The sequence below is a fragment of the Gorilla gorilla genome, chromosome 10, assembly GCF_029281585.2.
Source record: "Gorilla gorilla gorilla isolate KB3781 chromosome 10, NHGRI_mGorGor1-v2.1_pri, whole genome shotgun sequence".
Classification (NCBI taxonomy): Eukaryota; Metazoa; Chordata; class Mammalia; order Primates; family Hominidae; genus Gorilla; species Gorilla gorilla.
In genome coordinates, this window is record NC_073234.2 from 18239974 (window position 1) to 18259206 (window position 19233).

Below are 19233 nucleotides of genomic sequence, written 5' to 3' on the forward strand. Positions count from 1 at the left end.
TGGGGAAGAGGGATTCTAGTGTCTATGGCTAGCCTGGGAGGAGAAGGGGACTGAGACAGGAGGGCAAGAGAAGGTCAGAGAAAAACTTTTGCTTCTGAGACTGCTTCTAAGGCAGTCGTTTCGGGGTGTTGTTTCCTGAGCCCCAACAGTGAAGCCCATCCTTCCTTGGAGTCCTGAGTGTGCTCTGAGTGGGTTTTATGTATAGGTGTCAGGGGCAATATGTGTTTGGAGATAAACACTAAGAAATCTCCTCCCCATGCCCATCACCTCCAGCCACAAGGCCCGAGATCCCACCGTTAGTACGGCATTCCTTTAAGTGTAGTAACGTCTTCAGCAGGCCTCATGAGCAGGTACCATTCAGGCAGTTTCTTAAGCACACGGCTAGGTGATTTACATAGAATTCTTATTTAACCCTTGCAAAGACCTTCTGAGCTGATTACAGACCCATTTTACAGATAAAGAAACTAGAGCTCAGAAAATTTAGGAAATTTGTCCTCAGTGCCTTGGCTAGCAACTGCCTGCACTGGGGTCTGAATTCCCATGGCCTTGCTCTGAATTTCTTTCTGTGACACTGTGAATGCCCCTGTGAGTAGCACAGTACATTGCTAATGACCTGCCATGAACCGCCTTGCATATTATTTAGTCACCCACAGGAAAGCCCCAGGGTTACAGGCAAGCTCCAGGCTCTCACGGGATGGGAGACAGGAGTAGAGAGTGGTCCTAGAATGCGAACGTCCCCAAGATGGGCTTTACGTTTTCTCAGGTTTGCCTCGGATTCACCTGTCAGGACATTCCCTTACCACATTATTTTTGCTCCCCCCAGAAACAGGAGGAGCTTACTACCCTGCCTGTTTCCCTCTCCCAGGTCCAGTGCAATCAATGTTGTGAAGATCTTGCGAGTCCTGCGAGTACTCAGACCCCTGAGGGCCATCAACAGGGCCAAGGGGCTAAAAGTGAGTTGAGGGCTTGGGTAGGGAGGCTCCAGCCAGCCTGTTGGGGAGTGGGAGCTCCACAGAGGTGAGGGGTGGGTTGGAAGGAGATGATGGTCAGACCAAGTGGCTGCCGTGTGGGGTCCCGGACACTGGTCCCACTGCATGTCCCGGTTCCGTAATGAACAGAATAGTAAGAGAGGCAGCCATCCCAAGTGTCTGCCCTAAGCAGAATGTGCCAAAGGGAGATCCCACACAAACCCTGTGCCCCTGTGGTGCCGCCGTCCCTATATTCCTTCCACTGTAGGATGGGAGGTTGGCAGGACTTTTGTCCTTGTAGTCACGGAGAGTCCAGTGGGGGCCTTTGCATCCCATTAGGGTCCATCACTTCCCATGTGACTTTGGGAGCGTAGCTTTGCCCCTCTCAGCCCAATTACTCCCCGTTGTGGCAAACGGGCTGCCCCTGCTACCTCCTGGAAAGGCTCCTGGCATCTCCTGAAGCCACGTCCCTCTCCCCGTCCCTTCCCACTGCAGCATGTGGTTCAGTGTGTGTTTGTCGCCATCCGGACCATCGGGAACATCGTGATTGTCACCACCCTGCTGCAGTTCATGTTTGCCTGCATCGGGGTCCAGCTCTTCAAGGTAAAGTCTGGGCTCCGTTGTGGTCCTCCTACCTCCCCTCCCATCAGCATTCCCGGGGAAGGGAACTGGCAGATATAGTACAAACGAGACAGTGTCCTGAGCCAGACTTGGCCTGGATATAGCCTCCACCTGCAGCCTGACTCAACCTTCAGACCAGGGGAGGGAGGCGCTAGAAGGAGGCATCAGGCCACCAGGCCAGTGGCCCCTCACCCTCTCCACTTCACCTGCCCTTGAGGTCACTGCCCTTCCTTCTAGAAAGAGAGAGAGAGAGACTTTCATCCTGTGGAACCTCTGTGTCAGTCACTTGCTTAAAGCCTGCAGCGGTGACCTATTATCAACAGCATCACATCCCCACTGCACCACCCAGCTTTCAGAGCCCCGAACCTGTCAAAGTCAGCTCCTGCTGCTTCCTGCAGCACCCCTCGTGTCCTCCTTGGATTCTGGTCTTTTTTGCCCTCACCCTTTTAGTGCTGCTATTCTCCCACCTAGAGCGTTCTCCCCCGCCACCCTCCACTGTGTAAACTCCCATCTAATTCATCCCTCTAAGCCCAGCTCCGCTTCTCCCTCCCTGGCGAGACCTTCCCAGAGAGTACAGCTCCCTTGGACCTGAGCTCCTGTTTTTGCATTGCAGTGCTACTTGCAGCACTGGCGTCTGTATTCGCCACTGTTCTGTGCATGTGAGTCAGGCCCTGCCCATCTGGATTCTGCACTTTTTATCCCACTGTCCCTAGCACAGTGCTGGGCTATGGAGATGCTCACTAATTGCTTTTGGATTGACTCATTGATTACTGAACATCTCTGATACTCTGTTCTCTGCCTTCCAGGGAAAGCTGTACACCTGTTCAGACAGTTCCAAGCAGACAGAGGCGGAATGCAAGTGAGTAGAGGTGGGAGGGCAGCCAGGGCCACGGCCGGTCAGCCCCAGGAGGCCGGAGGCTTGACCAGAAAGGAGGGACAGCTCATTTTCTAAGACTGCAGTGGCACCTGCGCTTTGCCTGTGTGTAATCTGGCCTCACAGACACAATGTGTAGCATTTTTTGTTCCTGAAGTTTCTGCCCACTGAAGCTCCTCCCATGGCTAGAACGGTGAAGTTCAAGCCAGGCAGTCCCATCCCACCCAGCATTCAAGGTCACTGGCAGGCCAGGAGTGAAGGAAGATGGGAGATCCCAGAGTAAACTCCTTCTCCTCCTCTCTCAGGGGCAACTACATCACGTACAAAGATGGGGAGGTTGACCATCCCATCATCCAACCCCGCAGCTGGGAGAACAGCAAGTTTGACTTTGACAATGTTCTGGCAGCCATGATGGCCCTCTTCACCGTCTCCACCTTCGAAGGGTGGCCAGAGTGAGTATGCAAAGCAAGGCCTCACGAACCCTGACATTCAAGGGCCAGTACTGACTTTCCAGCCCATCCCCAAGTTTTGTTAATGTCCCGCACTCCCTCTGGAGGTCATATTTACCTGAGTCCTCCCCAGGCAGTGAGGTGTATTTCTAGAACTTACAGTCCACTGTCACTGCTGAAACTGACTCTTCTTTCTCTAGAAGGTGTCATTTTGGTGTCCCACCAAAAGTGACCTTTTTTTAGCCCTCTTTCCAACCTCAGCATGAGCCACAATGTCAGAGATCTCTGTCATTACCCTTATGGCATCTGGGAGTTGGGTGTGGGGAGAGCTTCTCCAGGTGTGGGCCCTGTGGTCACCATAGGATTCAAGATTGCCACTCCCAGCGTGTCCTTCATTGGGTAAAGATGGCTGAGATGTCTTTGTTTTATTGACTGGATCCCAGTCTCCTTAGAAAAAGCCTTGCCTGTACTTACAGTGGAAAGTAAGAAAGGGATGGAAGCCCAGGCCCCACTTGCTCTGCAGAGGCAATGCGTTTGTGCGTAGAGCAGCCCGTGGGCCTTGCACGCTGCATCACTTCTACCAGGCAGCTTCCCATCAGGTCCTTATATCTTTGTATAGATACCTGCTTTTCCCCCAATATGTATTCCAGTGAAATTAGAATCTGAAAGTCAGAAAATTCTAAATGTTTCTAAGTCAACAGCAATGCATGGATCTTAGGTAAGAGTCACATTATTATGTGGTAAGATATAGGTGATAGCTGGAGAATAACCAAGTGCTGTGCAGGGCTACAGAGGAAGGGGAAGAGATAATCCCTGTCCATGAAGAATAACAAGCTTCATGGGGCACACAGCCCAGGCTCAAATGAATGGCATATGTATGTAAACTGCTTAAGTCTAAAACCAGGCCATTGGTGACGATCGGAGTAGCATGGGTCATGTGAGTGTTTTTATCTAAGTGGATATTTGCTCTCAGAGAGATTTATTTTACATTCCTTCTAACATTCTCTGAGCTCATGCCAGTTTGCAAAGCTGTCTCAATATTTACCAATATTTCCAGTGTTTTAAATCAATGTCCATGACTCATGTTACATTTAAATAGCTCTTCACAGTTTCAAAACACCTTCCTATACATTATTCTAACTACCCTGCAAGGTGGGAAAGTCAGAAATTATTGTCTCCAATTTACAGATGAAGAATCTGAGTCTCAGAGAGGTTAAACGCTTTGCCCAAGGTCACACAGCCAGTAAGAGGCCGAGCTGGGACTCCGGCCCAGAGCTGTCTCCTGCACCCTGATCCCTGGGATCCCTGGAGCAGTGGTGCCATCCTTCCGCAGAGGGGACCCTGCTTCTCCAGTTCCCTCTGTGGGACCTGTCTCCTCCTGCAGGCTGCTGTACCGCTCCATCGACTCCCACACGGAAGACAAGGGCCCCATCTACAACTACCGTGTGGAGATCTCCATCTTCTTCATCATCTACATCATCATCATCGCCTTCTTCATGATGAACATCTTCGTGGGCTTCGTCATCGTCACCTTTCAGGAGCAGGGGGAGCAGGAGTACAAGAACTGTGAGCTGGACAAGAACCAGGTAGCTTCCTAGGAAGGAGCGGAGGGAAACGGGGCCCACGGAGGGAATGGCAGCCTGCGGCCCACCCCGCAGAGGGGCTGCAACAGGGAGAGGCCGTGCAGATACTGAGATCGTCTCTCTATTCCTCAACCAGAGTGGGCTGTCAGTCTTTTTGAGGGACCTGTGCAAAAGAAATGCAAATTCCTGCAAACCCCAGATCTGGCAAATGTACTCAGCCAACAAATATCTATGAAGCTTCTACTTAAGGATACTCTATGATAGGTTTTGTCAAGTCTCATGCCCTATCTAGAAGTTAACAAGTTAGAAGGACCCAAGTGGGTCGGCACCATGATAAGGAGGAGAGAAACTAGAACTGTGAGGGAGTGAGGGCTTTTGGGGTGGGGAACAGAACGGCTTCAGGAAACCACTCTTACATGGTTTCTTAAGTAAAACCCAGAGGCTTGTGTGGGAGGTGGGGGCAGGAAAGAGGCTTAAGTGGGAGTAAGATGGTGATGCCAAGTATCGTGACAGGTTCTGTTAGCTGTGAAGAGCTGGCAGTGCTGTGGCTGAGTCAGGAAGCTGTCATGGTGGGAGGTAGATGTAGTGCCTCAGGTCTGTTCCCTAGCTCGGCTCCCACTGGGAGGAGTCCGTGGGGAAACACATCCCTGTCTGTGAATAAGGAGTGCCCACGGGAAGGAGCGCAGCATGGTGTGCCCCTTGTGACCCTCACCAGGCCAGCCACTCCCCTGTGGGTTTTCAAGTCTACATCTCAGGCATAGACTCACTCTGCTGGCTGCTGTGTGGACCCTGGATTGAAAGAAGACAGGAAAGAGAGGAGGCGAGTTAGAAAGTGGAAATGAGAGAGGATTAGACCCCGATCTAGTATCTGGTTAATGATGGTAGCGATGGAAAGAATAGGAGGAGGTAAAAGCGTTAAGACTCGGGCGTTGGACATCGGGGCTGAGGGTTTGAGAAGAAGCTGGGGACATTCCCCAGTTCCTGATCTGGAAGCCTGGGCAAAGTACAGAGAAATGGACTGGCTCTTTGCCAGAGTCCCAAGAATCTAGTTAGCCCAGAATCTCCTTCCCTATCGGTGAACTGTGTTTTTCCATCTTATGGACACTGGCAAATAAGAAAGATTGATTTAGTTGGCCAGGCACAGTGGCTCATGCCTGTAATACCAGTACTCTGGGAGGCCAAGGTGGGCAGATCACTTGAGGCCAGGAGTTTGAGACCAGCCTGGCCAACATGGTGAAACCCCGTCTCTACTAAAAATACAAAAAATTAGCTGGGCGTTGTGGCGTGTGCCTGTAATCACACCTACTTGGGAGGCTGAGGCAGGAGAATCGCTTGAGCCCAGGAGATGGAGGTTGCAGTGAGCCAAGTTCACACCACTGCACTCCAGCCTGCTGGATTTAGGACAGGAAAGAAAAACTGAGGAGAGAAGTACCCAAGGAGGGTCTGTGGCATGGGAAGTAATCAGTGAGAAGCACAGCTGTCAGTCGGTCAGGAAGCACATTCTTAGCGATGCCGACTCCCTGCCGAGGCACATGCCAGGCATCACCAGGGTGAGGAAAGGAGGTGTATGGTCCCTGCCTAGGACCTTGTTACGGGGATTTGACAAGAAGGGGCTCTCTCCTTGATTAAGGGGGCCATGGAAAAATCAAGACATTTTCCAAATAGCACCTCCCACCTGTAAGTGGGCCAGAGCGGCCAATGATTTCTCAGATTTCCGGAGAACCCCACCCCACAGTGTGTGGTTTCATCACATCCCACACTTCTCTGCCAGCTCCCCCCACACCCTCCAGGTAACTAACCCCACTCTCCCCATCCTCCACCACCCTCCCAGCGGCAGTGCGTGGAATACGCCCTCAAGGCCCGGCCCCTGCGGAGGTACATCCCCAAGAACCAGCACCAGTACAAAGTGTGGTACGTGGTCAACTCCACCTACTTCGAGTACCTGATGTTTGTCCTCATCCTGCTCAACACCATCTGCCTGGCCATGCAGGTCAGTCCAAGGAGGAGCACAGCCACGGTGCTGCAGAAGGGAGTGTGCCATGGGGATGGAAAGTGTAACGGAGCGGCAGGCAGCTCAGTGCATCGCCTTCCTGGTCACCAAGGGAGGCATTTGGAGAAAGACGAGTGTTCTCTGTCAAGGATGTGCTCCTCTCTGGGCCTTACGGAAGAATCCATGGCACCCTGGGTTGATCAATGGAGAGAGGGGAGGAGATGGAGAAGGGAGGGTTGAGCTGAATGCATTCGTTGTTGGTTGATCAATGGAGAGAGGGGAGGAGATGGAGAACGGAGGGATGAGCTGGATGTGTTTGTTGTTGGTTGATCAATGGAGAGAGGGGAGGAGATGGAGGAGGGAGGGATGAGCTGGATGCATTCCTTGTTGGTTGATCAATGGAGAGAGGGGAGGAGATGGAGAAGGGAGGGATGAGCTGGATGCATTTGTTGTTGGTTGATCAATGGGGAGAGGGGAGGAGATGGAGAAGGGAGGGATGAGCTGGACGCATTCGTTGTCGGTAAGGCGTGGCATGTGGAGGTGGGTTCTGCATCCACCTGTCTTCAGGGACAGAGCTTGTTCCCAAGCTCTCTTGAGTGCCAGAGTCTCCATAAAGTCGTCACGGCCAACCAAGGAAGTGAACACAGATGTGTTCAGAGATGGCAGAGCAGGGAAGATCTTGGAGGTTCTCCTGAGTCCTCCTGACTGCCCACGGAGAGGTGGGCGGCCCTCTGGGGTTTGGTTCGAGGAAGGTCTTGCTGAGGCGAGGGCCTCCGAGAAGGCTGGGCAAAAGGTGGGGAGGAGGAGCGACCTCCCTGCCCCGTGTTCACAGCTCCTCCCCTCTCCTGATGCAGCACTACGGCCAGAGCTGCCTGTTCAAAATCGCCATGAACATCCTCAACATGCTCTTCACTGGCCTCTTCACCGTGGAGATGATCCTGAAGCTCATTGCCTTCAAACCCAAGGTAGGCCTCTGAGAAAGACCTTTGATTCCCAGGCATCAGGGGTGAACAGAACGGGGAGGTGGGGTGCAGGTATTGAAGGCAGAATGAGGGGAAGAGGGAAAAAGGCATCGGTGAAGGACCATCCCTGCTCCGATGGTCAGTGCCCCAACTCCTACACCTGCCCAGAGCTGAACCAGGCCAACTCCAGGAAACACTCTCAGCTCTCAGTGTTGACTCTGGCTGGCATGCACAAGCTACAGATTCCTCGCTGAGCTGAACCTCTGAGCCTCTCCTAGGAGAGGCAGGTGATGGTCTTTCTCCTATGTCCCATCCTCTGGTACATAACCTGTTAATAGAAGAAACTATGCTCATAGACTGGCAGACCAAACCTCTCCAGGCCCAGCCCCCCAGATCCACTCAGGCCTCTGTTCCACCCTCCTCCCATTTCGTCAGCCACACAGACCAACCTCATATAAAACATTCAGCCAGGGCTGGATTTGCTCAGGGCTCAGGACTCAGGGCTCCAGCCCATGGGCACTCCTGTTCCCTGCCTAAGAGGCTATGGCATTGCTCCTTACATGCTCTGGGGCAGGAAGAACAATTACCAGCAAATTTCTCTGCTTTGTTCCTTGTGTAAGGGCAAGAAGATTAGGCCTGCTGCTGAATGAGGCAGAGTCAGAATTCCTGTTCTTTGGATCATCTGTGCCCTTCCTAGCCAGTCACCCCCATTGTCCTCAGTGGTGGAGGAGCAGACACTGGTATGAGCCACACCTTCCACCCTGGGCCTCTGTAGATGGGTCAGAATCATGGGTATCCACTGGCCGGGATTCACCACCAGGACAGCTGCTTCTGAGGGAGGCTATAAGAGCAACTGAGCAGCCCCCAGGCTACCATAACACCTTTTGGAGAAGGATGAGAAGGAACGAGTTCTAGGAGCATCATGCAGTTACAGACTTGAGACAATCTCTCCAGCTTACTGAGCCTTCTCCTCCCTCCTTTGGTAGTTTTCCCAGATGCAACACAGATCAACAGGAGGCCAAGGGCAAGAATCCCTGGCCGTATCTTCTATTTTCGTTCAAGTTTTTACTGGTCTCAAGATTAATTGGGGGTGGGGGAGGGTCCACCTCGGCCTTTGAATCCATGTTCATTGAGGAGATATCCACAGCCTTCTTTGAATGAATATTCACTCACACTTTGGATTCCATATCATGTGCTACACATATATCATCGCACGTCATTCTCAAAACGTCCCTTTAAAGTAGGTATTAGCATCCCTCTGTGGAGAGAGGGGAAGGGAGGCTCAAACAATTAAGTGCCCAGGATTAATTGATCCACTGCTAAGAACTGGCAGAACGGAGACTGGAATCCGGCACCTCTGACTTCACTGTATTTTCCACCACACTGAGGTTAACTATCATTTTCCCATGTCAAGTGTTCTGCGGGTATTTTTTAGAAAGAGGGAAACAACCTTGGAGGGACTTAAAACATAAGACAATATTCCTACAATGCAGATTCTTCTGTCACTCAAAGAATGCCTGGGGATCCCAGCTGATTTTCATAGAGGAAGTCTCCTAAGGGACATCCTTTGGTGATAGAACGGTGGTTTCCTGGCTTCTCCAGAGAAGCAAGTACACTCTTTTTCACCTTCCTGTACAAGTCCCATTTAGGAGGACAGATCTTGTCCTGACCTAGAGAGGACCCCTGGGTTGCCCTGACACCTTCCTTAGGGCACACGGTGTCTGTGCCCACACATGGTCCTATTCCAAGCCCTGCAGCCCAGGAGCTCTGACAGTTCACCACCCACAGCAGCATGACCAGCTGAGGCCAGGAGTGCAGTCACTGCTGAGCCGAGCCTCAGTCTCGGATGACATCCTGTCAGTGGGGAAACTGGCATCATTTTCATCCAGTGTCACGAGACATATGGTTTAAATATTTCAAAGCCTTGAGTCATTCCACAATTGACTCAGATGTGTTTCTGACGATGTCTGAGGCAGTCTGGAGAGCCTGCAGTGGACTTTCTGAATCATGCCTCCTGAGCACGGGAAACATACAGACAACCTTCCCTGGGAAGTGCATGAAATTGACACCTGCAGGAGCCTCCGTCCTCCGTCTAAAAGACATTCCACCTAAATCCTGCCAATCAAGGAACAAGCCAGTTTCCTAGGAAGTAACCATTGTGAGTGGTCTAAACTATAAAGTGCCTCCTAATTTCCTCTGTCCCTGGTTTTCTATTGTGAGAAGATGGGGCAAGATAACAGAGACTTTTACCCAAGAAGGAAGACAGCCATCCTGGGTCCATTTGCATTTCACACTCCAGGGTACATCTATGGTGTAAAGAGAAAGGAAAATGGATCTTTCCCTGTGAATTTCCCTAAAGGGGCTCTGGCAAGAGGGGGATAAAGGTCACTACCCAGTTAGGAGCATCATGGAGCACAGCTGAGTCCCTGGATTCTTACTGAGCTATGTTCTTCATTCACAAATAGACTCCAGGAAAAGCAGCTCCAAAATTTTCAGGCAGAAAACCAAACTGGAAAAACTTGAAGCTCTGGAAGAATATCTAGCTGGATCTGGCCCAAGAACCAGTGGCTTCTAACCATGACCTGAATCCATGACAACTTTCATTTCCCACCATTAAGTAGGACTCTGTGCTGCATTTTTTATTTCACTGGCATGGTTGTTTGTGTATGACCCAGATGAGCATCAGCATTTGCTGTGAAAGGATGGCTAGGAACCAAGGATGTTGAAGACAGTCTGAAGTTGCCACTGCTTATGTTTCGTCTCTGCAGCTGGCTGGTTGGTTGGTCCATCAGCCCGGTCAACTTGTATTCTTGCTTCATTCTTTCATTGTTTCCATGGTCATGGATGTTCCCAATTTCTTCATTTCTGTGTGTTCTCCTCACCACTCCATGGAAAATAAATTTACTCAAGTAAGTCCCTGCCTTAAATCTAACCATCCCACTCCTTAAATTCATACTCTGTTCAAAAAAAAAAAAAAATCACACAAACTAGGAATCAACATAAACCAGTTTAGATTGAGTCAGTCCCTGACAAAGCCTCAGGAACCTGCAGGCATGGTTTGAAGAGAGTGAGGTGGATCATGCCAGCATTGATTTGAACAGTGAACAGTGACCCAGAAGGATCTCCTTCCCTAGAAGTGAGAGGCCATGACCTGGAGATAACTGGATGGCCCCTGCACCCCACACGAAGGTGCAGGACCAGGCTGGGCAGCACGAAAAGTGCTGGCTGGAATATTCTGAAGGTAATTAAATAACTGGATAGTCCTATCATGAGCTGAAGCTTGTCAGCAAAGACAGGAAAATAAATTTTAAAGATACTCTTATAGATTTGATAAACTGAAAAATATGCAATGCCTGGGGAAAAAGTCTAACAGAAATGGCTAAGATCTCTACAGAGAAAATGATAAAATTGAAAGGAATTCAAGAAAAGCTGATAACTGAAGACATCTATCATGTTCCTGAATTGGAAAGCTCAATATTATTAAGATATCATTTCTCCTCAAACTGATCCATAGGCTCAATATCATTCCAGTTAAAACTCCCAATTGCACTTTGCTGGAGGTGAGGATGGCAGGAGAGGGAGCCACACCGTAAATCCTTTATGGCCAACAGGATGAGGCTGGGTGGTCCTGAGGCTTCAGCCCCTTCGGGCAGCTCTGAGGTCACCAAGGAGGGAATGCACAGGAGCCTGGCGCGGGAAGCAGCGTCTGTCTCAGCTACTCCAGTGTCAGCTGCTGGTTTGGTAGTGGGAGTGATGATGTCACTCAGTTGCCTGAGGTTTGCTGTCGAGGATGTCTCAGCAGGGGCAGTGGGGGAGGAGGAGCTGCAGGAGGTGATGAGTGAGAGGCTGTGCTCCAAGCTTCTCCTCCTCAGTGGAATGTGGTATGCCAGGAAGGCAGGGCTTCACCCTGTGGAAGGCTCCTAACTCCTCCCCTCCGCACAGGCTCCCCCTGGGCCACAGAGGGGTGAAGCAGCTGAGACTCACCTCTGCCCCTCAGCTGAAGCCAGCCCACTCAGGGAGTAGCCAGTGCTCACCTCCCCAAGAGGAGGACGCTGGAGGGGCCTTGACCCTGGCAGCTCTCTGGAATCAAAGTCTCGGTCTCCCTTTTCGGCTTTCCCCTAGCCTGAGAATGGTCCAGAGGGGAGAATGGACCCAGAGTGAAAGCACTCATTGGCCCCTCTGACCCCCTGCTTTCTTGAATAAGCAGCTGAAACCTCGGGAGGCCTGGCCCCTTTCCCACACGTTCCCAGTGTCCACTCTCTTTCTGTCTGGGCCTCCTCAGCCCAGCTGCTCCAGCTTCACAAAGCCAGATGGTTTCTCTCATCCACCTACCCTTTCTTCTGGTGATTTTCAGCCAGAAGTTGACGCATATATAGTGGAGCCCCTCTTGACTGGGTTAGACAGTCTCTCACCCTGGGCCGAGTGAGTTTCTCCCACTGTCAGTTACCCCAGCCACCCCTGGCTTTCCCCAGCCGGTGGCAGCTGCAAGCACCCAGGCCCTTTCCCTGCAGACTCTTTCCCACCCAGTCCTGAGCTGGTCCTAAGAAGGCAGCAAGCGCAGGTGAGGTCTGGAGTTAGTCTTGCTGCTGCGAGCCCCCATAGGGTGTGTCCTGTGAGCCATGGGGCACCCAGACACTCTTTTCCACAGTCAATTGGACTTCTGTCTAGATTTCCCCATTAGCATTTTATTGCCCTAGTGACAGAAATCTAACAGCCGTGAGCCCCTCTGGGTTCTTAGCTGATCCCCTCTGGGGTGCAGAGCCTTGTCCAGCTGCTGGCCAGACTTGCCGCCTCATGGCCTCCATGCCACTTCCGAAGTGGAGGCAGCCTCCTCACCACGGCTCCTCTCCAGACTTCCTGCCGGCGCCCTTGCCCTACACGCTGGTCTCTGCTGGGCCTGACAGGCCTTACCACAGCCATCTGGGGCTGTGGCTCCTATCTGCCCCCACACACAAAGGATGTGGCTGGCATTTTCAGAGTATCAGCTAAGAATGGGGCAGCAGGTCAGTTGCCACAGTCTTGTTTGCTTTGAAGCCCCTGTTATCTTTCAGGAAAGAGGAAATGAAGGCAGTGAAGCCTTGGCCTTGGCTGCTTCTCAGAGAGTAGAGAGGCAGAAAGAGGAGCGGTTTCTCCGGTCCCCCACCTGTTGTCCTGAGGAATCCATCAACGAGGCCCTGGGCACTTCCTTTATCGAGAGTGAGGGATGAGTCAGGACTAGTCGGTAGCCTGGTGAATGAGATGCTACCAGAACCAGAGCTGCTCGGGACCCTGGAGGTCAAATGCTGGCTCTCTCTTGACCCTGGAGGTCAAATGCTGGCTCTCTCTTGACCCTGGAGGTCAAATGCTGGCTCTCTCTTGACCCTGGAGGTCAAATGCTGGCTCTCTCTTGGGGCCACTCTTCATAGCACAGCTCTGGGCCCAGCCTTGCCCCGGTCTCACTGACACATGTGCCAGCTAAGCTTTAGGGAGGGCCAGGGGGCTCTGGAATGGTCCTCCTAGTGGCGAGCACCTGGAGTTCGTGTGCCAAAACCAGCCCGCTCTGCATCGTGAAGGCTCTGAGCTGACAGAGGCTGTTGCTGGCCTTGGACTTTCCACACTCAGGGGCAGCCGTCCTCGTATCCAGTGTGCCCATGTGGGGCCAGGGATCCTGTGGCTTCCAGAGCAGTCTTTTCTCTGCAGGCTCTGCTGTTCTTAGGACTGGTTTCTGCTCTTGCAAATGATTCTTGGCCCTGACATGGGTGGGCACAGGCCCTGCAGAGGGGAGAAGTCTTTGGGGATACCCTGAGGATGTGGCTCAAATGGAAGGGTCATCACCAGCTGCCTTGTTTTCACTGGGCTTGTGTCGAAAGGCACAGATGAGGGCTGGGTTTGGGCTGTAGGTTCGCATATGGATGGGCAGAGGGAAAGTTGGAATGAGGAGGTGGGTGCATGGGGAAGAACACTTGCTTCCATAGAGAAACAACAGCCCAGTTTCTCATCTACTCTGTCAGCTCTGTCCGTGTCTAGAAACTTCTGTCCTTTAGATTCAGCATCTAGACTCTTTGGGCAAATAGCTTTCGTCACATGACCCGAAGATGCTGTGGTCCCTCCTCCAGCCAGCTTGGGGTTCTCCAGGGGCATCCATGCCCTGTGCAGATGCAAGGGGACTTTGGAGGCTGAGGGTCCAGACTGCTCAGGTGTGGACCTGCTGTTTTAGGTGTTGGAGTCTGTGGCGCCAGGAGTGAGCTGCTCCCAGGAAAGGGGCCAGATTCTGACATTCCCCTGGCAGGTGAAGTTGAGAGGGCACCCTCAGCAGACAACTCAGCCCCCAAGTCAAAGGTCAGATCTGCTTGTCTGAGCAAGGGAAGAGAAACCACCTTTACGAACTGTGGGCCAGGCCTCTTTTCCCACCCAGGCCAGGGTGTCAGTCTGGATGGTAATCAGACATGTTCTCTGCCCCCGGGAGGAGGCAAGTGGACGGCACACCAAAGAACAGGCTCCTGAAGGTTGCCAATGGCGACAGAAACAGCCACAGGAGAAGAGAGTGCATGAGCCTGTGTCAGAGCAGTGGCTCATCAGCCTAAGGAGAGGTGTGGCAAAGGCCACGAGGCCCCAAACTGCCCCACCGGAGCCCTGGGGCAGCCAGGGCTGAGGCGGTGGGAAGAATGCCAGGGCCAGAATTCCTCTAAAGACACCAATGTGGCCACCTGAGGGGCCAGGGGAACCCTGCAGGCTAAATCCATCAGGCCTGAGCTGAGCCTGCCCCGGAGGCAGGAGAGACTCCAATGTCCACAGACTCTTCCATGGACTGTTGAGAGACATTTCAGAACTTGTTCTTGAAAGCTCAGTCAAGGACCAGGAAAAGGAAGGGGAAGTGGGATGGCCAGGAGGAAAGGATGCACACTGGAGCCCGTTCCTCTTTTTGAAAGCGGAGAATCTTCTAGGAACTTGGTTTGTTTTTCAGTCATGTTTTCGGCAGCAATGACATTGCTGGCTGAAATGTACTTTCTCTCCAACTTGACCTCTGCCTCCACCTGCACCGCTCACCAGGAATCATCCTCTTCCAACTGTTTTAAATTAGCCATGCACTTCTGTATGATGCAGTAATTTTTGTGAAGTTTTAATTTTTACAAAGCATATTTTGCTTTATGTCTTCGCTTCATCATCCACTGCCCCCAGATCCTACGCAGAGAGGAAATTCTGGTAGATTGAGACCCAGGAAGCCTAGATCCCACCTCAGCATCACCTTGAACCAGCCAGGGCTGAGCAGACGGGACAGGAAGAGCTTCCTACAAGCACTTGTTCCTTCCATGTCTGTTTCTCTGTGAAGTAGGAAGACTGCCTTAGCATACTGTGGTGAGACTGAGTGAGGTCATATCTACAGAGGAATGAAGGCTTCAGGGAAAGTGCCATTCAGATGAAACTCAGCCGGATCCCTACGCCTGGGGAGTTTGCACCCAGCCCTCTAACTCAGCACCAAAGGAACTTCACCTCCAGCCTGGGTGTGCCCTCTTGTCTGTGACCATTTTAAATGGGCCCTTTTGCAATATTGGTATTCTGTCGTCTTTCATCCTGAGCCCATGTATTCTATCCCTTCAGTCTGATTTCTGTCTCACACCATGAACTAACTTTAAGGCTCATCTTAATGCATCCTTGAAGTTGGGTTGTGCAAGCATCAACCATGCTACCAGCATCTAAACTATCACTCCCCTTTCCTGTGGCTAATGCAACCCATTAGTTGGCTTTTCAAGCCTTCAGCTCAGTTTTTCACCATTCTCTCTCTTTCTCGGTGCCTAGGCCTTGCCATTCTTCGTATTCTTTATTTCAAGAACTCTTTGTTTGTGTGACTTGGCTAGTGTTTTGCTGCAGGCTAAAGTTCACCAACAACCCCCAAAATATTTTGTTGAGCAGCTCACGTGCTAGGCGGTGTGCTTGGTACCAGGGACTCAATCATGAATATAAGCAGGTAGGTAAGGCCACACTTGCCTGGGGTGACTTTGGCCCACTCTTGAGACTTGTAGCATCCCCAGTTCACCCTCTCATTTGTCACTAGGAAAACTCCTGTCAGCTGGCATTCATATTTCAACTTAAAAAGAAGCAGTCAATAATCAATGCCTACACCTGAGATCAAGTAACATTTAGAAGCACTGGAGGGAAGCAAACAACATATGTTGTCAATGAAGAACCAGACATGAAGCTGGATATTTTACTTGCCTTATCTCATTCAATCCATAAGACGAATATTATGGCCTCCCATTTTACATCTGAAGAAACTGGAGGTCAGAAAAAGGCTAAGTCCAGAGCTGGCTTTTTATTGTTATTGTCAGTTTGTAACAAACACCATCCTGCTTAGTATGCACCCTACACTGCTCTAAGCACCTTAATAGGAATGCATTTAATCATCATAAAAATCCTGGGATTCTATTGCAGGCTTAGGTGACTCAAAAGCCACTCTTTCCACGACAACCCTATTAAAACAAGAAATGTGAATAAGCCATGTTGTTGCTATGCGCTTAGTGAGTCCTCAGTAAATGTTAGCTGTCTTCCTTCTAAGATCCGAGACAAAAAGAAAGAAAGCCATTCTCGAGTCACCACCCTCTGGAATGGAAAGTGTTCACTCCACTCCTGTGTCCTGCCACCTTCTCTGAGGCCCCTTGCCGCCCTTCCCTCTCATTCAGCCATTCTGTCTGTGGCCCCTGCATTCCCTAGATTGCTTTGGACCTTTGAATTTTGTTTCCAAATCTGAGGTGACAAGCACTTTCAGGAGAGGGGGCAGTCAGCTGACAGGTGGGCTCAGGAAAGTGAAACAGAAGCCTACTACACACTCATCTGCATGTGTTTCCCCACACACTTGCACACACATTTGCAATGGGAAGACTTACACATTGGGGACACAAAAATTGCCAAATTCATCAATGGCGGGAGCTGTTTCATGTTCATCTCTGTGCCATGAGAGGCATTCAGTGAAAGTTTGATGCATGCATGCATGAATGGATGAATGAGAATTGTGAGCCAGGAAAAGAAAGTCGGAATATTAGTGTCAGAAAGGATTGAGACCATTGAGCTTCCATCAGTGCAGAAATCTCTACACAGTCCTACTTTCTGCCATACGAGTCTCCTTCTTTCTAGAGGTAGCTCTGTTGGAAATCCTTCTTTATACTGAATTAAAATGCACCCCTCTGTAACTTCCACTTATCCGTACTTCCTTTTCCATCTTTTCTTTCTATAAGTAGTTCTTGAGCACCTCAGTGATGATGTTGAAGCATGGTACCATCTTTATAGGTCTCACAGAGTAGTGCGGGAGACACCAATACACAATAAACAAAGGTTTCAGATGGGGTAAGGGCTGGGGTGGGGAAACTAAAGAGTGCGGGTGAAGAGGCACCTGTTTAAAATAAGGAGGTCAGGAAGGCACCATTTCTGCTGAGCCCCGGAGGTTGAAAAGAGCCAGAAGAGGAGCATTTCAGGCAGAAGGAAGAGCAAAGACCCTGAGGCAGGGGCAAGCTCAGCTCGCTCTGGAAACTGAGAGTGGCACATGAAAAGGACTGTGCCAGAGCCCACAGGCCCTTCAGGATCACAGTGAGGGGTGTGCACTTCCTCTGACTGTCCTTGGAAACCGCAGGGATGGGCCATTCAGTGGGGGGATTATATAATCTGATTTTCATTTTTTAACCAGCATGCTGGCTGCTCATTGACAAATGACTGGTGTGGTGAGATGGGGAGCAGGAAAGAGCCTGATGCTGGGAAGGCAGGTGGCAATGGAAGAGATGGAGCGAGGGGGGCAGAGTCATGACATCACTGGATGGCGAATTGGATGTGAGGGTGAGGAACAGGAATCAGAGACGGCTCCGGGGTTCCTGGCTTTCCCTGAGTGGATGGAAGAGTGGTGTCATTTGCTGAAATAGAGAAGAACAGGAAGAAACCAGTTTAAAGTGAGAATGTGGGGATATATTAGGTTAGAAAATGTCACGTAGGCTGTGAAAATCTGGAATTCAGACAGGCGATCTGGGCTGGAGATGTATTTTAGGAGTCAGCGCCATCTATTCCCTCTGAAGATAGAAACTCCAAGAATCCTGTCCAGAAGCCTTCAAGTCCTGGGAGAAGAGTTGGAGAACGTGCAGAATCACAAGGAAACTGGGAGAGAAGAGAGGAAGGAGAAGGAAAGGGGTCCAGAGGCCAAGAGCCAGGAAGGCTGAAATGAGGGGTGGAGAAGAAAATATCATTCCCCAGGATAAGAGTAAGGATAAGTTAAGCCAGCTGCAGAGAAGAAAGAAACGGTCCTCCACGCCTTCTAGAAACTGAGGACAGGCAGAGGGAGGCCAGAATGCTGCCCTGCTGTCCAGAGGGTGACATGAAAAGGGCCGGACAGAGGCCAGTGTGTGCAGGCCCTTCAGGACCACAGTGAGGGGTGTGGACTTCCTCTGACTGTCCTTGGAAACCACAGGGATGGGTCATTCAGTGGGGGAACTGCATAATCTGATCTGGGGTCTTCAGTGTGCACCTTTACCCTCACCCACGTCCTCCCATACTGAGCATCACAGAGGTCCCTGACTCTGCCCCTCCTTCTCCCATACTAGAAATCCTTGCCCTGGAGGAGCTCAAAAGCCAGGCCTTCCCAGACCTTGCTGGACATGTTTGTGACAGAACCAGGGCCCTCTCCTTTTCCCAGCTGTGCAGAATTGAATTTGCAGGCCTCATGATTCCATAAAAGGAGTTTCCAAGACAGACCTTCTGCACTTCTCTTTGGCTAAGAGGTTCTTTGCTATAAAAAACACAGGATAATGGGGGAGTGTACCCCGCCCCCAGCTCAGTGCTGAAGCTAGGGACAGGCGTTCTCATACAGCTCTCTTCTTTCCTTCACAATCTTTCCTCTCTCCTCGCTCTGCCCACCACCCACCACCTCACCTGCATTCCGCCCCTACAATGGTCAGGGCAGCCTGAGGCTCAGAAGTCTGGCCGGCTCAGTTTTCCCTCTCCTGGTGGCCTTCTGTGGGGCCTCAGGACAGATCTTCAGGGCCAGTGGCTGTTCTCAGCCTCGTGGGGATAACCCTGACCACAGCAAGAAATGCCCTGCTCTTGGAGTCACTTTTGAGGAAGACGTTTTCATCTCTATGTAGTCTTTCGATGTACAGGGAAATGCCTTAAAATCTTTTGCAGGAGCCCAGGCCTTCATCGTTCACTGCTCTGTTCAGCCCTGCTCTTTGGGAAGGTATTCAAGAACAGTCTAAGATGTTGCCTGAAGAAAAAAAAGTGGCAGTCTAGTGGGACAAGGGTTTAGGATTTGGGATGAAAGGAAAGTGGCTGTGATTGGGTCACGTTCAAACATCGAGACTGTTGGTTCCTGCCTGGCATTCTCCCTCCCATCCCTCCCCTGCCGTAGTCTCTCTGGGTCCCTGCGGAAGCCTCGCTGTTCCTCGTGGTTCTGCTTGGTCCTGAGTGCCCCCACGAGCCTCTCCATGGTTCCCCATTGTCCACAGAGGAAGCTGCTCTGGCTGGCCCCGTCCTCCAGCCCTTGTCTCCTTTTCAGAGCCACCCATGCTCTCACCTTTTCCGTGTAATAAATAATAAACACCTCCAGTGCTGCATCCTTCAAGCTGCCTCCCGAGATCAGCCTGGCTAGAAGTGGTCTCCACCACCTCTGAGCTCCCAGAGCACCCTTTTCCCTCTTTTCTGGTACTTAATCAGAGCTCTTGATGGAAATGTCTCATCCTTCCAGCAGGACTGGAAAGTCTTTGAGCAGGACTGTCTCTTGGTGGCGTCCACACTGACCTCCTTCCAAATGCTAGCCCAGTAACACCGTGTGCCTG

The 19233-nt window shown here is 51.2% G+C and overlaps 1 protein-coding gene across 42 annotated transcripts in view; it reads left to right on the plus strand.

The window, feature by feature from the left end:
• The window catches only part of CACNA1C (calcium voltage-gated channel subunit alpha1 C), a 720825-nt gene that overhangs the window by 629603 nt on the left and 71989 nt on the right, over positions 1-19233 (plus strand). For all 42 annotated transcript variants that reach the window (XM_063694557.1, XM_063694558.1, XM_055357545.2 and 39 more), the window contains 7 exons: positions 866-953; positions 1464-1571; positions 2396-2448; positions 2769-2915; positions 4297-4498; positions 6327-6485; positions 7340-7450. In XM_063694557.1, the coding sequence (XP_063550627.1) occupies positions 866-953; positions 1464-1571; positions 2396-2448; positions 2769-2915; positions 4297-4498; positions 6327-6485; positions 7340-7450 (868 nt within the window). The remainder of the gene's footprint in view (positions 1-865; positions 954-1463; positions 1572-2395; positions 2449-2768; positions 2916-4296; positions 4499-6326; positions 6486-7339; positions 7451-19233) is intronic.